The following is an 18,474-nucleotide window of genomic DNA, read 5'->3' on the forward strand; positions in this document are numbered from 1 at the left end:
TTCCCTAGGCCAGTATCTGAGCTTGCAACTTTCAAAGGGAGGGAGGGGGGCAGAGGGGGATCTCTGGCTTTTGAGTCACCCTCCCCACTTGCAGGGGTTAAATCACAGATTTTCTGTGCTGCTGCACTGCGTGTCATTACTGCTACCCCAGGCGTGGTATTACATAAAGTATTCAACACAGTATTATCATCAATACAAGGAATCATTTCCCCTCCTTTATACATAGACGTTTGCCTGTTTTCGGGGCCCCTCAGTACCTGCAAATCAATTTGAACATTTTCAACAAAACAGGGAGTCATTTCTTTGTCCCTACACATAGACATTGGCATGTTATTTTCTAGTTCACACTGGTTGGTAACATTCTCAGCATCACATACATTGGCAATAATGTTGTGTGGATCAGCGGGGGTCCCCTGAGGAAAAGAAGGGTTAGTTCCTGCAGCAATACAGTTCATTTCACTAGTATTATCACAAGTCTCGAGCACAGTAGAAAATGCAAAATGTTCACGGGGCACTAGGTTTTTACCCAGAGTCACTTCTGTGCAAGATAAAGCAGCATCACATAGCATTAGAGGTACTGTACACAAAGCAATACCATTGCAAGGTTTAGCATCATCACATACTACCTGAGATGATTCACATATTTCAACCGACTTAGAAATGTCAGGCACAGATTGTGCTATCAATTGTCCAAAGTCAGTTCTCACGAACACATTCTTGGGAATAATATCTGACACTCCCACCTCTCTTGTCGACATAATCTCCTCCACAATCAGGTTCTCCTGAAAATCAGCCTCTTCCAGCAACAAATCTTGGGCATCTGTTGGGAGCATGCTGCTCACCTCCTCATCTTCTCCCAGCAGTTTAAACTGGGCCTTGTGATGTGATGTCTCAGGAGCAGGCTCCACAACGATGTTAACAGGAAGGGGTACCTTTTCCTCGTGGGGCACCCCTGCAGGCTGGACATTTGTTTCTAAAGCTGGTAACGGAAGCTGTTGTAGGCGATGCCATTCAGCATCTACCCGGCGGCACTGATCCTTCCAAAATGGGGTAGCGAGCTTTCCACAATCATAGGCCTCTTGCTGCGCTAATTCAAAACATTCCGCCAGTTCTCTCAGCAATATCCCAGGACTTGCATCAGCACCCCAGCTGTGAAACTCTGCACGATACTGGCTGAAGGCGTTGCTTTCATCGTCCTGTGCATAGGTGAGCTGCATGATCATCTCCCTGCGGGAATTGTTGCAGCAGGAGATACCTTGCAGCTGACATTCATTGATTAGCTCATCTGTACTCATCCTGGCAAACAGTTCAGCTGGGCCATCCCACCATGGCTCTTCTGACTCTGTCTCGGATGGTTGCCTGGAATTTTCTGCCATCTCCCTGGCAGCCTCACGTTCCAGAGCTGCTTGGCGTTCGGCAAGGATCTGTTGCCCCAGATGCATAAGGGTTGCCCAGGCTGGAGATGACTTCATAGATGAAATTGCACTCTGTAAATACTTATCCAGGTCAGGATCTTCAGTGTAGCTGTAAGAGGTGCCTGACCTCCACTGGGTATTTGCAGTACTGTCCACGTTCACATAGTCCGCCATACTAGGGACTTGATCCAGGCAAGGTTTAACAGTGACCTCCCTGGTCTCATGGTATCGCGAGCAATCACTTTCTTGTCGCGATGCAATTTGTAGCTCACATTTTCTCTTAGCTACTCGGTTTGCAGAACTCGTTTCTGCCATAGGACTCTCCCTCTGCACCAGCTGTGCAGCACTGGCAGGCCCTATCTCTCTCTCCTCTCGTGCACTGGAACACTTTTTCCCTGTCCAGCACGCAGCTCCGACAGTTTCCAGGAACGGGGGGATAAGATCCATATTTGAGGCAGCCACAGCAGGCCTCACATCGATAACAGAGTCCACATCAGAATCCAGCGTCGCACTATTACTACCCGCAGTACATAATAGTCCAGTACGCAATACATCTCCTACTGTCTCAGCAGCACAGGGCGATGCATCATTCCCACGCACAGGTTTGCAGCCATCATGATGCTCTGTATCTTTCCCATACTTGATATCCTTTGGCGAATATTCATCCAAGGCCATATGCACAGACCTTGCGTCGATAACAGAGTCCACATCAGAAATCAGCATGGCACCATTACTACCCGCAGTACGTAATAGTCCAGTGCGCAATACATCCCCTACTGTCTCGGCAGCACAGGGCGATGCATCATTCCCACGCACAAATTTGCCATCATCCTTCATCAGATGCTTAGACTTAGTCATCTTTGATCTCATTTTCGCAAAAATAAAATAATAGAAAAGAAAAACAAGAGAAGGGGAGGGGAACAGAGACTGCGTTCACGGTATATAATTTCTAACTATTGTCTTTTGTAAGCCCGAGTTCTGACTCTGGTGAAGTGGAATTACTCCCACTCAAGTTCCTGTAAAAAGTTATTTATCAATCCCACACGCTGCCAGCCACTTTGTCACGGACCCCATTACAATATACATGTAGACATTACATACAATTCTTATATCGCTGGATACAAATTAATGTCCTATTTGCCACAGACTCTCCTGGGGATTTGTGGCATCGGACAACGCCAGCAATATGGTGCGTGCATTACATCTGGGCAAATTCCAGCACGTCCCATGTTTTGCACATACATTGAATTTGGTGGTGCAGAATTATTAAAAAAACGACAGAGGCGTGAAAGAGATGCTGTCGGTGGCCAGAAGAATTGCGGGCCACTTTCGGCGTACAGGCACCGCGTACAGAAGACTGGAGCACCACCAAAAACGCCTGAACCTGCCCTGCCATTATCTGAAGCAAGAGGTGGTAACGAGGTGGAATTCAACCCTCTATATGCTTCAGAGGATGGAGGAGCAGCAAAAGGCCATTCAAGCCTATACATCTGCCCACGATATAGGCAAAGGAGGTGGAATGCACCTGTCTCAAGTGCAGTGGAGAATGATTTCAACGTTGTGCAAGGTTCTGCAACCTTTTGAACTTGCCACACGTGAAGTCAGTTTAGACACTGCCAGCCTGAGTCAGGTCATTCCCCTCATCAGGTTTTTGCAGAAGAAGCTGGAGACATTGAAGGAGGAGCTAAAACAGAGCGATTCCGCTAGGCATGTGGGACTTGTGGATGGAGCCCTTCATTCGCTTAACCAGGATTCACGGGTGGTCAATCTGTTGAAATCAGAGCACTACATTTTGGCCACCGTGCTCGATCTTAGATTTAAAACCTACGTTGTATCTCTCTTTCAGGCAGACACAAGTCTGCAGGGGTTCAAAGATCCTCCTGGACTCTGCCTGCAGGGGTATTCTGCCGCCTCTCACCAAAGAACCCGCCCAGCACCGACTCTCTCTTCCCTGCGTCTGCACTCATTCTCTCCCTGTACCTACACTCTCTCCCCAGCACCTACACTCTCACCCTGCACCTGCACTCTCTCCTCTGCACACTCTCCCTTGCACCTACACTCTCTCCCTGCACCTACAGTATCTCTCTTGCGCCTGCGCTCTCACCCTGCACCTACACTTTCTCCCCTGCGTGCCTACACTCCCTCCCCTGTGTCTGCACCTACATTCGCTCCCCGACACCTACATTCTCTCCCCTGTGCCTTCACTCCCTCCACTGTGCCTGTACCTACACTCCCCTGCGCCTACAGTCCCTTCCCTGCACCTGTACTTTCTCCCCTGCATTTGCACTCTCTCCCCTGCGCTTGCACTCTCTCCCCTTCACCTCATCAGACCTGGCGCTCTATGCTGCCGCATACTCTGCCTAATGGTAGAACCGGCATTTGATACTGTATTGCACTCTGAAATAGTGCAATACATAGTAAGACATATATATTGGTAGATGCTCAATTATCTTAGTGATATCATTCAGGTGCTCAAAAGGGAGGGGTATTTCTAAGCAAGAAAAAAAGCCATTTGTTTTCCACAGCACCCTGAATCATAACCATAACCAGATATAAATTCCACATGATAACAGAATTCAGAGATCTTCGTTACACATATTTGCGCAAATGTGTGAATAAGCCCCAAAGCCGCATCAAGGCGTCTCTGTATATTTGGGGTCCCTAGCGCTATATCTATGTGCATGGTGTGGCACCCCAAAACACCAGCATAAGCCAGAAAGCCCATGGTGGCATACCAGTGAAAAAACTATAATAAATGGAGAGAGAATTGACTGCATAGGAAAGGAAAGAGTTAAACATCTGGTGAGGGGTGGACCTAGCTGTGAGGAAAGTACAGCCTTTTTTGAAGGGGAGGATTTGATATATATAGGGAAGGTGAGGCCATTTTAGCTCTCTCTTGTGGTGATTTGCCTTGTTTGGTGAGTGCTGCAGTGCAGATAATTTTGTCACATTCATGAGAGTGTTTTATTCAGCAGTTTTATTTGCCCCCTCTGCCTGTAAGCATCCCTGATTGATTATGTCTGCCCGCCCTCAGCGTTCTGCCCGGCTTCCAGCTCGGTACCGCGGTTCTGGCGGTCGAGCTGGGCCGGGTGATGAGGTGGGTGGCCTGGGGGACGGGGCTCCGTCCCCCGCGGCCTCCACGAACGCGGGCACGGGCGCAATGCGGCGGACCAGTTCGGCCTCGCCGCTGTGGCCGGGCCGGCTGTGCCGGCCAGGCGAGGGCGGCGTGGGGGGCCGGAGGTCCTTTCAGGCCGCCCGGAGGTTGACGGGCATCGGCCCTCGCCTCCGGGAGCGGCAGACTCTGCGGCGGTGTTGGGCGCCCGCGGGCACGCGCATGCGTGCCGCGGAGGGCGCTCGGCGGTTAGCGCAGGCTCGGCCCCTATCGCTCCCCCCTTGCAGCGGCCGAGTGAAAGTGCCGGGCGGGGGGAGAGGCCGCGACGGGGATCGGGTGGTCGCCGCGCGGGGCCTGTCTTGGAGCCTCGCGCGGCGGCTGTGAACGAAGCACCGGCCGGGGACTCAATGGCGCCGGCCGTGCACGGGTGCGCGCAGCGGCGCCGTCAGCACCTCTGTTCCCGCAAATAACTCCCCGGCTGCCGGAATCCGGCAGGGGGAGGGGGAGGAGCAGGGGGGTACAGCGGTTTCCTCTAGGGGACAACGCTGTACAGGCGATGTTTATACAGGCAGATGGGGACACGGCAGTGAGCGGTGTGGGGGCACGCGCACGGTATGGCGGGCCGTGCAGGGTGCGGGGGAACGAGCGCAGCTGCGCCGCGGTTTTCCCTGTCTCCCCATATCACTCCACCGGAGCCGGGATACAGCGGCTTTCGGGGGAAGAGGGGGGACAGGGAATGGGTTAGTGCATGGCAGCGGGTCCTCCCCAGGATCGGGGCATATTTCTGATCTGCACGGGGAGGAGGCGTTTTCGGAGGGGGAGAGTGAGTGGTCCGACAGGGGGGCCCCCGCTTTCCCGCCAGGGTGGCGGACGTCGGGTCCCCGGGTCGCGTCTGACGGACGGCGGGCGCGGGATCGCGCCCAGGCGCGGGACGGGGGTTCTTCGGTGGCCGCTGCCGGGTGTCCCGGCAGGCGGGATCCTTCCGGGGTGCTGGCGTCGGCCCTGGCCACAGTAGTGGAGGCGTTGGGGCCGCTAGCCGCAGTAGCCTCCCCGAGGGCGGCGGGGAATTCCGGCCGGTCTGCGGGGGCAGGCGGGTCTGGCAGGCGGAGGGCCTCAGCGGCGCAACGGGTGGCACGAGCCTGCCGAGAGCTTGGAGCGGCCGCTGCAGAGTTGGAGCTAGGTCCGGAGCAGGATGGGCAAGGGCGCGCGGCCACAGTGCCCCCCACACGTGGGGCCCGGTATGCGCCGCAAGCGCGGGCCGGGTCCCCCTCTGCTTTGTCTTTTACAGGGGACCACGAGGAAGTAGGGATGGCAGACTCCGTGGAGGACGACGTATTGGCTGACGCAGATGAGGATTCCAGGTCGGAGCGGTCGACGGCATCAGGTGAGTTGGTGCAGTCGGTATCGGTTTCTCCCACGAGCTCGAGTTCGCGCAGCTCTTCTTCTTCCTCCTCTTCATCTTCTCTGTCGTCGCAGGCGTCCGAAGTAAGTAGCGCTGCTAGGGCGAAGAAGAGGGCGGCGAAATTTGCCAAGCGGGCAGCAAAGTAGCAGAAGAGGCGTAAGCGGCGCAAGCGGGTTAGCGAGGAAGCTCGTAGGGCCAAGAAGCGCCGCAATTTGCCCGGGGTCGTTCACTGCGACTACACCGCAGTAATGCGGGGGCTGCAGGACAGCTGCCGCAAGAAGATTCGTAGGGGTGACTTCGTGTACGTGTTCGTATTAACAAAGGCCATGAAGAAGGATTATAAGGCGGCGGCCGCGAAGAAGGGCATTGGGGCTGAGGCTATCCGGTCCTTCGATAATTGGCTGGCCGGTTTCTGGGTATTTGCGGCGTGCTACTTGGAGGATAGGCCGGAAGAGCACATGAATGTAATCCGGTACCTGCATCTCGTACACGACATGCAGCGCACATCCTCGGGCTCGGAGTGGCGTCGGTATGATCAGGAGTTTCGGGAGAAGCAGGACGGTTTGCGGGTCATGGACTTCGGATTCAAGGATGTGGAGGTCTGGCTCAAAGTAACCCGGGCCTCGCAGCAGGAGGAGGAACCCCGGAAACAGGGGCGGATGGGCGACGCGCAGGGTCATCAGCCCAGGGGTCCGGCGCGGACGGCGGATTTGCCAAGGCAGGCGGATCGGCCGTCCGTGCAGGAGGGCGCTCCGCCACGAGAGGAAAGTGTTTCGCGTTTAACAGCGGAACATGTTCCTTTGGCAAGCAGTGTCGTTTTCGACACTCCTGCCTGCAGTGTGGCGGATCCCACCCAGACTCCTCCTGTTTCAAAGGCGGTAGACAGGGGGCGCGGGGTAAGCAAGCGTACCCCAGGCAGGCCGCGAGCGGGACCGCTCTGCAGAGCTCCAACACCAATTAAGTTGGGGACTATGGGCCGGTGGTTGGAATTGTATCCGAATAGAGAGGATGCAAATTTTTTGTTTGACGGTTTTAAGTTTGGCTTTCGCTTGCCTGTTGCGAGTGAGGTGTCCGTGCGGGCACAGAGGAACCTCCAATCTGCCCGAGCCTTGCCGGGAGTGCTACGGGAGAAAGTGGATAAGGAGGTCAGGTTGGGCAGGATGAAGGGACCGTTTATGTCACCCCCGGTGGATGATTTGGTCATCTCTCCGGTCGGGGTGGTTCCTAAGAAGACTCCAGGCGCTTTCCGGCTCATCCAGCATCTTTCTTACCCGTTAGGGGCATCGGTCAATGAGGCAATACCGCCGGCTCATTGCTCGGTGGTGTATCAGTCATTCGACGAGGCGCTAGAGATGGTCCGCAGCTACGAGACCGGGGCCCTCATGGCTAAGATTGATGTTGAATCAGCTTTTAGGTTATTGCCATTGCATCCGGACTCATTCCGTTTTATGGGTTTCCGGATTGGGGCGGAGTATTTCATCGACAAATGTTTGCCGATGGGATGTTCCGTTTCATGCTCATTTTTCGAGCGTTTTAGCACGTTTCTTCATTGGTGCGTGGAGTCTTCGTCAGGGGGTCACGGGGTTGCCCATTACCTCAATGACTTTCTGTGTGCGGGTCCGGCTAATACTACACGGTGCGGCGACTTGCTTTTCAGCATCCGAGCTCTCTTTTACCACTTCGGTGTTCCCGTGGCCGTGGACAAAACTGAGGGTCCGGCCTCTTGCTTGTCATTTTTGGGGATTGAAATTGACACGGTGGCGGGAGAGTGTCGGCTGCCCCGGGACAAGGTTTCGAAGATCCGCGACACCATTTGCCGGTTCGAAGGGTCTCTTAAAGGCACGCTGCGGCAGGCACAGTCCTTGCTGGGCATGTTGAACTTTGCTTGTCGGGTAATACCGATGGGCAGGGTTTTCTGCCGGAAGCTTGAAAGGGTGTGCCAGGCCACATCATTTTGTGCGTTTGTCCTCCGAAATAAAAAGGGATTTGGCCATATGGGCCTCGTTCCTGGAGGATTTTAACGGGGTGTGCATATGGCAAGCACCAGCGGTGGACAGCGAGCGGTTGCAGCTGTTCACCGACGCAGCGGGTGCCTCTGGATTCGGTTGCTTTCTGGAGGGATCTTGGTGCGCGGCATCCTGGCCGGCAAAATGGCATAGCGAAGGTCTAACAAAAGATCTCGTGCTTCTGGAGCTTTTTCCCATTATGGTAGCGTTGGAGGTCTGGGGCGATCGGCTGGCTAATCGCAGCATATTGTTTAGATGCGATAATCTGGGCGTGGTGCATGCGATTAATAACCAGAGGGCAAAGTCGTTGGTGGTTCTGCGGGTGCTAGGGCAATTGCTTTTGACATGCTTGCATAGGAACCTGTGGTTCCGAGCGCAACATGTGCCCGGTTTGGAGAATGGAATTGCCGACGCTTTGTCGCGAGGACAGTGGGAGAGGTTTTGGTTCTTGGCACCCGAGGCCGACGAGCAAGGTTTTCATTGTCCCGGTTATGTTTGGCAGGTGATCGGGCCGGACTGGAGGGTCTAGCGTTGCTGTCAGTCGCGCCAGCCACGCTCAAGGCTTACGGACAAGCTTGGAGCGAGTGGGAGGAGTTTGTCCAAGGTCATCAGCAGCAAGGTAAGAGCAGGCATCGGCTGATGCTTTCTTTTATTTGGCAGCTGTATGTTTCGGGTAGGTCCCGAGCGGTGGTATCCCGGTACTTGGCTGGGGTCTCGTTTTTCTGCAAGCTGCGGGGCGTCCCCGATGTGACAAAAAGCGATGTTCTCCGGAAGGCAATGAAAGGGTGGGCGCGAGTAGCGCCGACGCCACCGGATAGGAGGCAGCCCATCGATGCGGCTTTGTTGCCGGCCTTCATCGCGGCGGTGGGGCGAGTCGCGTCGTCCAGGTTTGAGACGCTTTTGTTCGGTTTGGCGTTCTCAATGGCTTACCACGGGGCCTTTAGGGTTTCGGAGTTGGTAGCGCCTTCCAAGAGAGCAGATTCGCGCATGCTGGTCGGAGACGTGGTAGTGGGGGAGAGGTCCTTGCTGTGCAGATTGCGGCGCTCTAAGACGGACCAAGTGGGGAGAGGGCGCTGGGTCACTTTGGTTCCGGCGCAGGAGGAGATCGTTTGCCCAGTAGGTCTGGCTGTGCAATATGTGGCGGTGCGACCCGTTAGGAGGGGGTCATGGCTATTGCATTATGACGGGCTGCCTGTGACGAAATACCAGTTTCGTTGGATGCTGAGTCATTGTTTGGCGAGCTTGGGCCTTCCACCCGCTGCGTTCGGTACCCATTCCTTTCGAATAGGCGCTGCGACGTCGGCTGCGGCGGCGGGTTTGTCCAGAACTGAGATCCAGGCGGTGGGGCGATGGAAGTCGTCAAGTTACAGACGATATATTCGCCCCGTTGCATGAGAGGTCGGATTGCGCGTGGTGCTTTGTTTATTTGCGTATTATGTTGTTACAGTTCTGTAAGTTATGGTATTGTGCGTCTGTTGGTGTTCCCCTTTTTTATCCTACTCAGGGATTAGCTACTCGTCGTTGCTGGCATGAGTCGGCAGCGGGGGTCTGGAGTTATTTTGCGATTTTTTTGCCTGACTTGACGGACTGAATTCTAATCTACAATTTGGCTAATCTGTTCTAATCAGAGTCCCTCAGCAGGTCTTTACGCTTTCACCTCCAGCTGAGTTAGTACATGTGTTTCCCATTTTATACCCCCCCCCCCTGTTTTAATTTCGTTTGATTTTATTTTGAACTTCCCCTTTGTGTGTCTATGTTCGCTTCAAATGGGCTAGAAGCATGGTGCAGATCGGCTAGGCCGTGACTGCTGCAATAGCGAGATCTAAAGTTTTTTCTTTTTGGCAGATCCTTCAGGTGAAAGCAATTAATGAAGCTTTTTAGTAATCAATTTTACCCCTCTTTTCCCCTTCAGGTTGGTTTGAAGACAATTTGGCTATTTGGGTGGTCGGCCACTCTTATGTATACTGGGCAGCCAAGTTTGTGGCCTCGGAGGGGGCTCAGGCGTTGCCTGGAGCACAGGGTGTTAGATGGCTTGGCTGGCGAGGGATGATGTGGAGCGAGCTGAGGAGTAGGCTAGTGAGTCAGGCCAGCAAGCATGGAGTCCCTAGGGTCTTGGTTGTGCATCTAGGTGGCAACGACCTGGGGAAGAGGACATCCTTGGATCTGCGGTGGACCATGATACAAGATCTGGCAAGTGTGGCCGCGGCATGGACCAATTGTGTGTTGGTTTTTTCATTGATGGTGCCAAGGTTGAGTTGGAGGGGTGTGGCGGATGGTCGCCAGATTGATGAGGCCCGGAAAAAGGTGAACGGGGCGGTGGCGAAGTGGGTGCTGTCCCACGGGGGCAAGGTAGTTCGCCACCCTATGATTCGGTTCAGAGACAGTCACCTTTTTCGGCCTGATGGGGTACATCTATCCAATGAGTGGATGATGTTTTTCCTGGAGGATCTGGGTTTCGTTTTGCAGGAGTTAGGGTAGGTTATGGTGGCGATGCGAAGACTTTGGGGATGAGTCTTTCGCTGTTGGCGGAAAAGAACGGCAGTTTTGTATTTGTATGGTAAGCTGTAGTGTTTTACAGTTTGGTGTGGTTTAGGTGCACTCACCTCCATCGACTTATTGGCCGCTTGACCACCCGTCCGGGAAGGCAGCGGCAGGGCACCCAGGAGCAGTGGGTAGTCACTGTGGGGGTTGAGTTGTCACCTATTACCGGTTTGTGATAGTTGTAGTAAAATTAGGATCGTTTCGAATTTTTAGTAATTTAAGGTTAATTTAGGTTAATAGAGACGTTCTTTTTGCTGCCACCATATGCCGGCTGGATCGGCATCTTAATAAAATTTTCTATTACAGGTTTGCTATTGGTTAGGGTCAAATAAATAGCTAGCAATTTTTCTGCCAAAATTCAAGTCTCCGTGTCTTTATTTCTGGTTTTGAAGGTAATGAATGCTTTACTTTAAAAGAAGGGGATCCACCAAATATCACTAGGATGTTTAGGAGAGAGAATTGACTGCATAGGAAAGGAAAGAGTTAAACATCTGGTGAGGGGTGGACCTAGCTGTGAGGAAAGTACAGCCTTTTTTGAAGGGGAGGGTTTGATATATATAGGGAAGGTGAGGCCATTTTAGCTCTCTCTTGTGGTGATTTGCCTTCCCACCCTCCCGCCCCTGTGGTCAGAAATTCTGGCACGTGGTGCCTTGGCGTTAAGTTGTTGGCTGGTTTTTATCGTTGGCTATTTATTGGCGGAAAAGAACGGCAGTTTTGTATTTGTATGGTAAGCTGTAGTGTTTTACAGTTTGGTGTGGTTTAGGTGCACTCACCTCCATCGACTTATTGGCCGCTTGACCACCTGTCCGGGAAGGCAGCGGCAGGGCACCCAGGAGCGGTGGGTAGTCACTGTGGGGGTTGAGTTGTCACCTATTACCGGTTTGTGATAGTTGTAGTAAAATTAGGATCGTTTCGAATTTTTAGTAATTTAAGGTTAATTTAGGTTAATAGAGCCGTTCTTTTTGCTGCCACCATATGCTGGCTGGATCGGCATCTTAATAAAATTTTCTATTACAGGTTTGCTATTGGTTAGGGTCAAATAAATAGCTAGCAATTTTTCTGCCAAAATTCAAGTCTCCGTGTCTTTATTTCTGGTTTTGAAGGTAATGAATGCTTTACTTTAAAAGAAGGGGGTCCACCAAATATAACTAGGATGTTTATAGTATTTAGGAAGCCGAAGCTATAGAGAAAGTGATACAAAATGAAATGCAATTAAAATAGAGAAATAGTGTTAAGAAATTAATAAGTGAAATACTAATTTATTAACACTATAGTTTTTTCACTGGTATGCCACGATGGGCTTTCTGGCTTATGCTGGTGTTTTGGGGTGCCACACCATGCACCTAGATATAGCGCTAGGGACCCCAAATATACAGAGACGCCTTGATGCGGCTTTGGGGCTTATTCACACATTTGCGCAAATATGTGTAACGAAGATCTCTGAATTCTGTTATCATGTGGAATTTATATCTGGTTACGGTTATGATTCAGGGTGCTGGGGGAAACAAATGCCTTTTTTTCTTACATAGTAAGACATGGCTAATAAAGAATAAGAATATGTGATTGCATAGAAGCCGGTAATACAGAAAGGGACTTGCCTGGGCAATGGTCAGTGTATAAACTGTGTAAACCAGGTGTCTCAGGCTTGGAACTCCCACTTCACCCATCATTATTCCCCCTCCTCAATTCTCTCCAACCCTCACTTGCATTTACTATCACTAGCAACATCCCCCTGATTCCGTTCTGACAGAGCACACTCCACCCGCCACCCGTGACCAAATCATGCCCCGGCCAGAACGATAACAGTTTTCCCGTAACCCCTTCCCTGTCAGGCAGCACAGACTATGTGCTTGCCTCCTGACTAGTAATAAAGCAGCACAGCATTCACTACGCACTGGCTGCTGCTCACCTCTCACCATCCATCACTCGTGCCTGTGCTGACATGCAGGCTGTGAGAGGAGGGAAGGAGGGGTAACAGCTGCCAGAGGATTAACCCTGACAATGCCACTACCCTATTATATTTTTACCACCACCGCTGTACTCAGAAGTCACAGCGGGTCACGTCACTCACTATCCACAGCTTAGCTGCCTTGAACATCCCGCGGCTGCTGACAAGTACAGTACACACCTACTCTGGGCATACAGCCAATAGGCATGCAGTTGTACCAGGCAAGGGGGCTTCTGGGAGTTGTACTTTGTTTAGTTTCTTCACTTAGTGCGGCCGCGGGTGGCACTGCTGGGTGGCGCCCCTCCTCTGTCGGCGCTCCTGGCGAGTGCCATCCTGGCCAAAGCATGGATATGGCATGCCCTTGGTTCCCAATCATTTTCAGGGAGGGTGTGTTATGTCAGCTCTGGCCCTGATCAGCCTGATTTTTACAAACTGGAGGAGTAAGTATTGGGCTACGCACAGACAGCACAGACTGGAAAAAACATTCGATGGTGAGTGAGTTGCGAACGGTTTTGCAGCTGTCCGCTGACTGAGGAGAATTTTCGCATAGCGTACACATGCATTTGCACACTTGCATGGGGCAAATTTTCACTCCGCCTGGGCAGTGACTATTTGATCGCAGGACAGTTTAATTTGCAGCCCTAGAGTGTAAGCTACACTGGGGCAGGAACTGATGTAAATGGCCAACTCGTCTCTGTAAGGCACTGCAGAATATGTGTGCTCTATATAATTAACTGATAATAAATAATGAATAATTTTCCACTTACCCTTTTGGCAGATTGGCCTCGACTTTAACGAGAATGGTTGTGCAATCTGTTTTTACAATTTTAGGGCAATTTGCATCTCCTTTCTCAAGGCTTGTTTTTGTAATAATGTTTACCTCCATTTTCATTTCTGTTTTTCCTCCAAGGAAACTGTTAATAACACAGAATTATATTTATAATAAATTATAATACATTGCTAAAGTTGTAGGTCCCCCAATATTTTCAGATAACACATCTCACCTTTTCCCACTGATTTGAATCTTATTTGTTACAAACATTTGGATGCCAATGCCTGATAAAAAGGTGAGCGAGATATTGGAGAACTCCAGCTTTTCCATCTTTATGCTTTCAATGAAAGAAATACAATAGATAATTAGTGTTAAATATATAAATAACTAAGTGCTAAGAGAAGTATATCAGAAATAATTCTCAGGAATAGCAATACTTATACAGTCAGTTATGTCTGCACAAGCCATGTTCCGGTCCATGGAACAGGATTACTGTACAGAGCCATTCTGGTTATGAGAAAACAGTTATTTAATTTTCTGATGCCTTTTCAGTGTTTTCTAAGTTTATGTTACTACTTTTACCTTATATGTATTTTTAAAATACAACAGTCTGCTTGTTTACTATACAGTTATAGCTATCCTTGTATAGCTGTAATAGTTATTAATACAGTCACCAGGGCTGCAACTAGGGGTGGGGGTGGGGGATAGGGGATCACGTGCCCGGGTGCCGGATTTGAGGGGGCACAGAGTGATTGTAGACAGTCTCGGTGAGACTACAGTAAATTAATGAAGGCTGTACTTTCGTGCAGAACCTGTAGAAAAGAGGACGCATGGCCATCATTATTCACCCCTCCTGACATATCCTATTGGCCCAGTCGCATGCAATTATCAACCTGACAGCTCCTCTTCTGCAGTAGGAAACGTCTCATTCTCCTAAGAGGAGCTGCAGGGGCAAAGCGTACAGAGTGAGATGGCTGCAACTCTGGAAGGAACTAGTGCAGCTAGCAGGTAGCTGCCTCATCGGACACCATCATCATCTGCCCCCTATGCATGCAACGCCTGGTGACTAGTCCTGGCCACAGAAGCTAAGGTTTGCTTGCATGACCCTATCATGCTGATGACAAGGGGGTGTCGATAATAAACTCTTCAGTAAAAGTAAGGAGACGTTGCTCATCGTGAAGGATGTTGTGTGTTTGTTAGTAGTGTGAGCTGATTATCCTTCAAGCCATGCACCCATTTTAGTGATCGCCTGCTGCTGGGCATGTCTTCCATGATCCTCGGTGCTTGCGTTTAGGGAATAGCAATGTAAGTGTATGATAAGCTGAGATTACAGTTGTCCCATAAGCATCTTACTATTATTTTGCTCATTGTGTAAAGTTAATATTTGCACGAGTTAAAGTCATGGCTTATTTTTAAAAAAAATCCTTAAAGATAACTCCACATAAATGGGGGGGGGGGGGGGGGGTAATATTTTGTCAACCTTCCGCTGGGTGACAGAAATTCTAGATTCAATCTTGCAGTCACTTTGTCTGTACCAATATTCTGCCAGTTTCAACTTTGCTCAGAGACCTACAAATGCAGCTAGACGCTACCTTACAGTACTGTACATTGTTTCCTATGGAAATAAAGTGACATGTAGAAAGCCCAAACTAAAATGTAACCATTTACCACCAATAACATTTCTCGCATGTTCACTCAGAAAACACCTTGCACCAAGGTCAATGAAAGGAAACGTGTCAAGTTCATACTTAACTTATAGACTGTAAAAGTTGATAATATTTAAAACCAGTGCAATCGTTAATGTAACCGGACACAACTCTGATGAGAAGTGCAGCACTTTACCTTGGATAAAAACGTTACAAGTGTACTGCTTTCCATCCCGCAAACATGTAATCAGGGCCGGCTCTACCATTAGGCAGCTTTAGGCGGCTGCCTAGGGGTGCCGGGCTCTGGAGGGTGGCACTGAATTCAACTAGCAAAATACTGAAGGATGTCTCTGTATGCGGCCTCCTCCTTTTACACTACGCTGGCTGCTGCTGCAGGTCTAATCAGGTGCAACTGCTGCTATCAGGCTGTACGATAGTGTCTCAGCGCTTCCTCCGTGCCAACATGTGTCACATCAAGTCATGCGAAGGCACATAGGAGGTGGATGTAACTATGGCTCCTGAGGGGCGTTCCCACTGCCGCTCTTCATAGCCCTGATGCTTCTCCTCCAGGCCCCTGGATCCCGGCTCTCCAGCAGCAAGCAGCACCTGACTACATGTCTGCTCCCGGCAGTGTCACTGTAATGCTGGTGCTGCTGCCTATAAGAGGAACCATTCCAATTCAAAGGAAAACAAGGAAACAACTTTTAAGTATGTAACCCATGGGGGTCTCTGCTGGACCACAGACAGTATAGATATTACAGCCTGATATCTGGTTTACACTTTGTAAACACTAAACAGCACTATAGGGAAAACACAGGCACTGGGGCACAATACAGTACATATGGAGGAGGGGGAGGGGCAGTAATGAACTTAAAGATGGACGGATGGAACCCAATAAGGAGCATAGAAATATATGTATGGGTGTGTGTGTGTGTGTGTGTGTGTGTGTGTGTGTGTGTGTGTGTGTGTGTGTGTATATATACACACACATACAATTAGAGGGATTTGGTTAGCATCCCGGCAGATGCTGGTGTACAGAATATCAGCACCAGAATGTTAGTATCCCAGAGAGGGTTAGACTTAGGATGTGGGGAGGGAGGGTTAGGGGAAGGGTTAATTAATTTAATTCAAAATGTCGGGATTATGGTGGTCTGTATGCCACTGTCGGTATTCTGACCACCGGCATCCCATACCCAACCCCAACCCCAATTACAGTACCCCACCAGACCCTATATACAGTATATAAAAAAGTAGCACTGGCCTTAGTGTCCTATATGATTCCTAACATCCTGGCTAATGTGTATACATAAGAAAATAGATGGCACTCAAGGACTTTTAAAGTAAAAGTATATTGTGAGCAAAATTTTGTGACTGTTTACAATATACTTTAAAAGTCCTTGAGTGTTGCCCCTTTTCTCTGTATATGTATAATCATGCAATTCACCCCATCCCACCTAGTGGCCACCTGCATTTGACCTCCGGGAGATGATGGGGGGGAGAAGTGGTTTGCAGGTTAGTTGGCGCTAGGTTGAAGCTTTGCCTAAGGTGCAGAAAGACCTTGCACCGGCCCTGCATGTAATAATATGAAAAGGGAAAAACAGATACAGATCGCAGTAATAATTTATCAAACAATAAACACAATTATACAGAGAAAAGCAAGTACAGTATAATACACCAATAAGGGCTTACAGGTAACAGACCAAATACATACGCTGGCACCACTGGATCAAGATTTCAGTCGTCTAACAAGATGTCCTCTGAGAAAGGTGACCGAAACCTGGGCCAAGTGTGTGTCCTTTTATACAATGTTAAAAAAATAGTACAATGGGGAATGTAAGATCTTCTTCCATTGGTCTAGGGGCGGGACACATTCAGTACACCGTGGGTCGTTGGTCAGTTCAAAACACTGGGCGATGCCTAATCTTGGAATGTGATTACAGTTGTTTACCTCTGAGCTCCCGCCTAAAGACCAGTTCAAACCGACCTCAGAATCATAAAAGAATATACATGAATCCGGTATCGCTAATAACTTTTTGTCGCAATACATGATAATATCCTCACCACCACCATTATTACTTATGTGACCCTGAACAATTTGATCCCACACATGGCGTCCTTATGCAGTCCCATCCCTGTATTACATGTATGGCTGGATATTTGATTAAATAATACATATATATATATATATATATATCTATATCTATATTGTCTAGAGAAGATAGAATAATGGGGGGCGCCAATAGTGCATTAAAAGATGACAATTTATTGACATATCATAAAACACAGGTCTAAAAATGTAAGCGTACCAAAGATGGCGGTATAATCACACCTGATACATTCATTTTAAAATCAAAGATACAAGATGGATTCACCACTGCATGTTACCTTGTTCAGCCATAAGCCACGCCCCTACCAGTTTCGTCACCAGGACTTCATCAGAGGGCTTGGCTTAACATTTTCCTTAGAGCTTTTAAATCCTAAAAACCTGTTTGCATTCTCCAATCAGTGTTATACATTAACAGGTTCAAGTAATCATTCATTAATGAGTGAGATTTATCAATGAGACAAAATCTTTCCCCGTTGGGAGACGGGAGAACGGAGTGGACGACAGCCGATCTAAACGGCAGTATGCAGCCAGATTATTTGGAGACTTTACCTGTTTCAATTTGGATCTAACAATCTGGACTTGGACTTGTAGTTCCACAGACATTCTCCATTGAAACACGGTTTGCGCTCACACCTCCAATTTCTTTTTCTATATATATATATATATATATATATATATATACATACAGTTGACCAGTTGTGTAAAGGCGATGTGTAACTCATTGTGTAGGGGACAGGTCAGTACTGTGTAAGCCATAAAGCCTTAATACATAATACATTTGACATATCACTATTAATTAAAATATCAATGTCTGGTCTGTATTATATTGAATATCACTTAAGATGCACACACAATTCTGGTATGTGCAGGGGTGTGTTTAAGAATGCAGAATTATAGCACACAATCAGGAGTCTGCATATCTTTAGAAATTGTATGGTATCTGGCTTCTTGTTTGTTATACTGTAGTTCAGAGACAATGACAACATAGGATCATTGGGATCATCACCAATTCCCAATTGTTCATGCTAACAATTGAAGCAAACAATGGTATTTGCACATCTAATTAGTCAAAGGTCTATCGTCCATGAATAAAAGAATATCACATTTTATGACACAATGCCTGTTTGGACAGAACAATCTGATATGTTTAGGACACTATTTGATTTGTATTTCTGGTTGTAACATATTTGAGTGTATATTTTCTGTAAGTAAGAAATATTTGCTATTGTGTTACAGTATGATATTTATTAACAAATGTGTCTTCTACCGTATTACCTATAGCATGCGTATTTGACGCGTGTGTCATAGACGCATCCATTAGTAAATGCCATAGTGTATTCTAAATATCAAAATATGCAATTTGACTTTGACCACCCTTTGATAGTAACAAAAACTATCACATACATTTCATAATTCCTATTTCACAATATTTGAGTAAATGATTTAGAAGAAGAAGAAAAAGATTGTAGATGGGAATATATCTATTTTTGTACGACCTAGTGGGATAGGTAAAGCGTGTATGTAT

At 48.9% G+C, this 18,474-nt stretch overlaps 1 protein-coding gene across 1 annotated transcript in view; it reads right to left on the reverse strand.

Annotated features, from left to right (window-relative positions):
- Window positions 1-18,474, reverse strand: part of BPIFB6 (BPI fold containing family B member 6) — a 181,899-nt gene that overhangs the window by 81,171 nt on the left and 82,254 nt on the right. The window contains exons 3-4 of the mRNA XM_063963591.1: window positions 13,429-13,533; window positions 13,192-13,338 (exon numbers count right to left, since the gene is read on the reverse strand). Coding sequence (XP_063819661.1) covers window positions 13,192-13,338; window positions 13,429-13,533 — 252 coding nt within the window. The remainder of the gene's footprint in view (window positions 1-13,191; window positions 13,339-13,428; window positions 13,534-18,474) is intronic.

Source organism: Pseudophryne corroboree, chromosome 3 (genome assembly GCF_028390025.1).
Source record: "Pseudophryne corroboree isolate aPseCor3 chromosome 3, aPseCor3.hap2, whole genome shotgun sequence".
NCBI lineage: Eukaryota > Metazoa > Chordata > Amphibia > Anura > Myobatrachidae > Pseudophryne > Pseudophryne corroboree.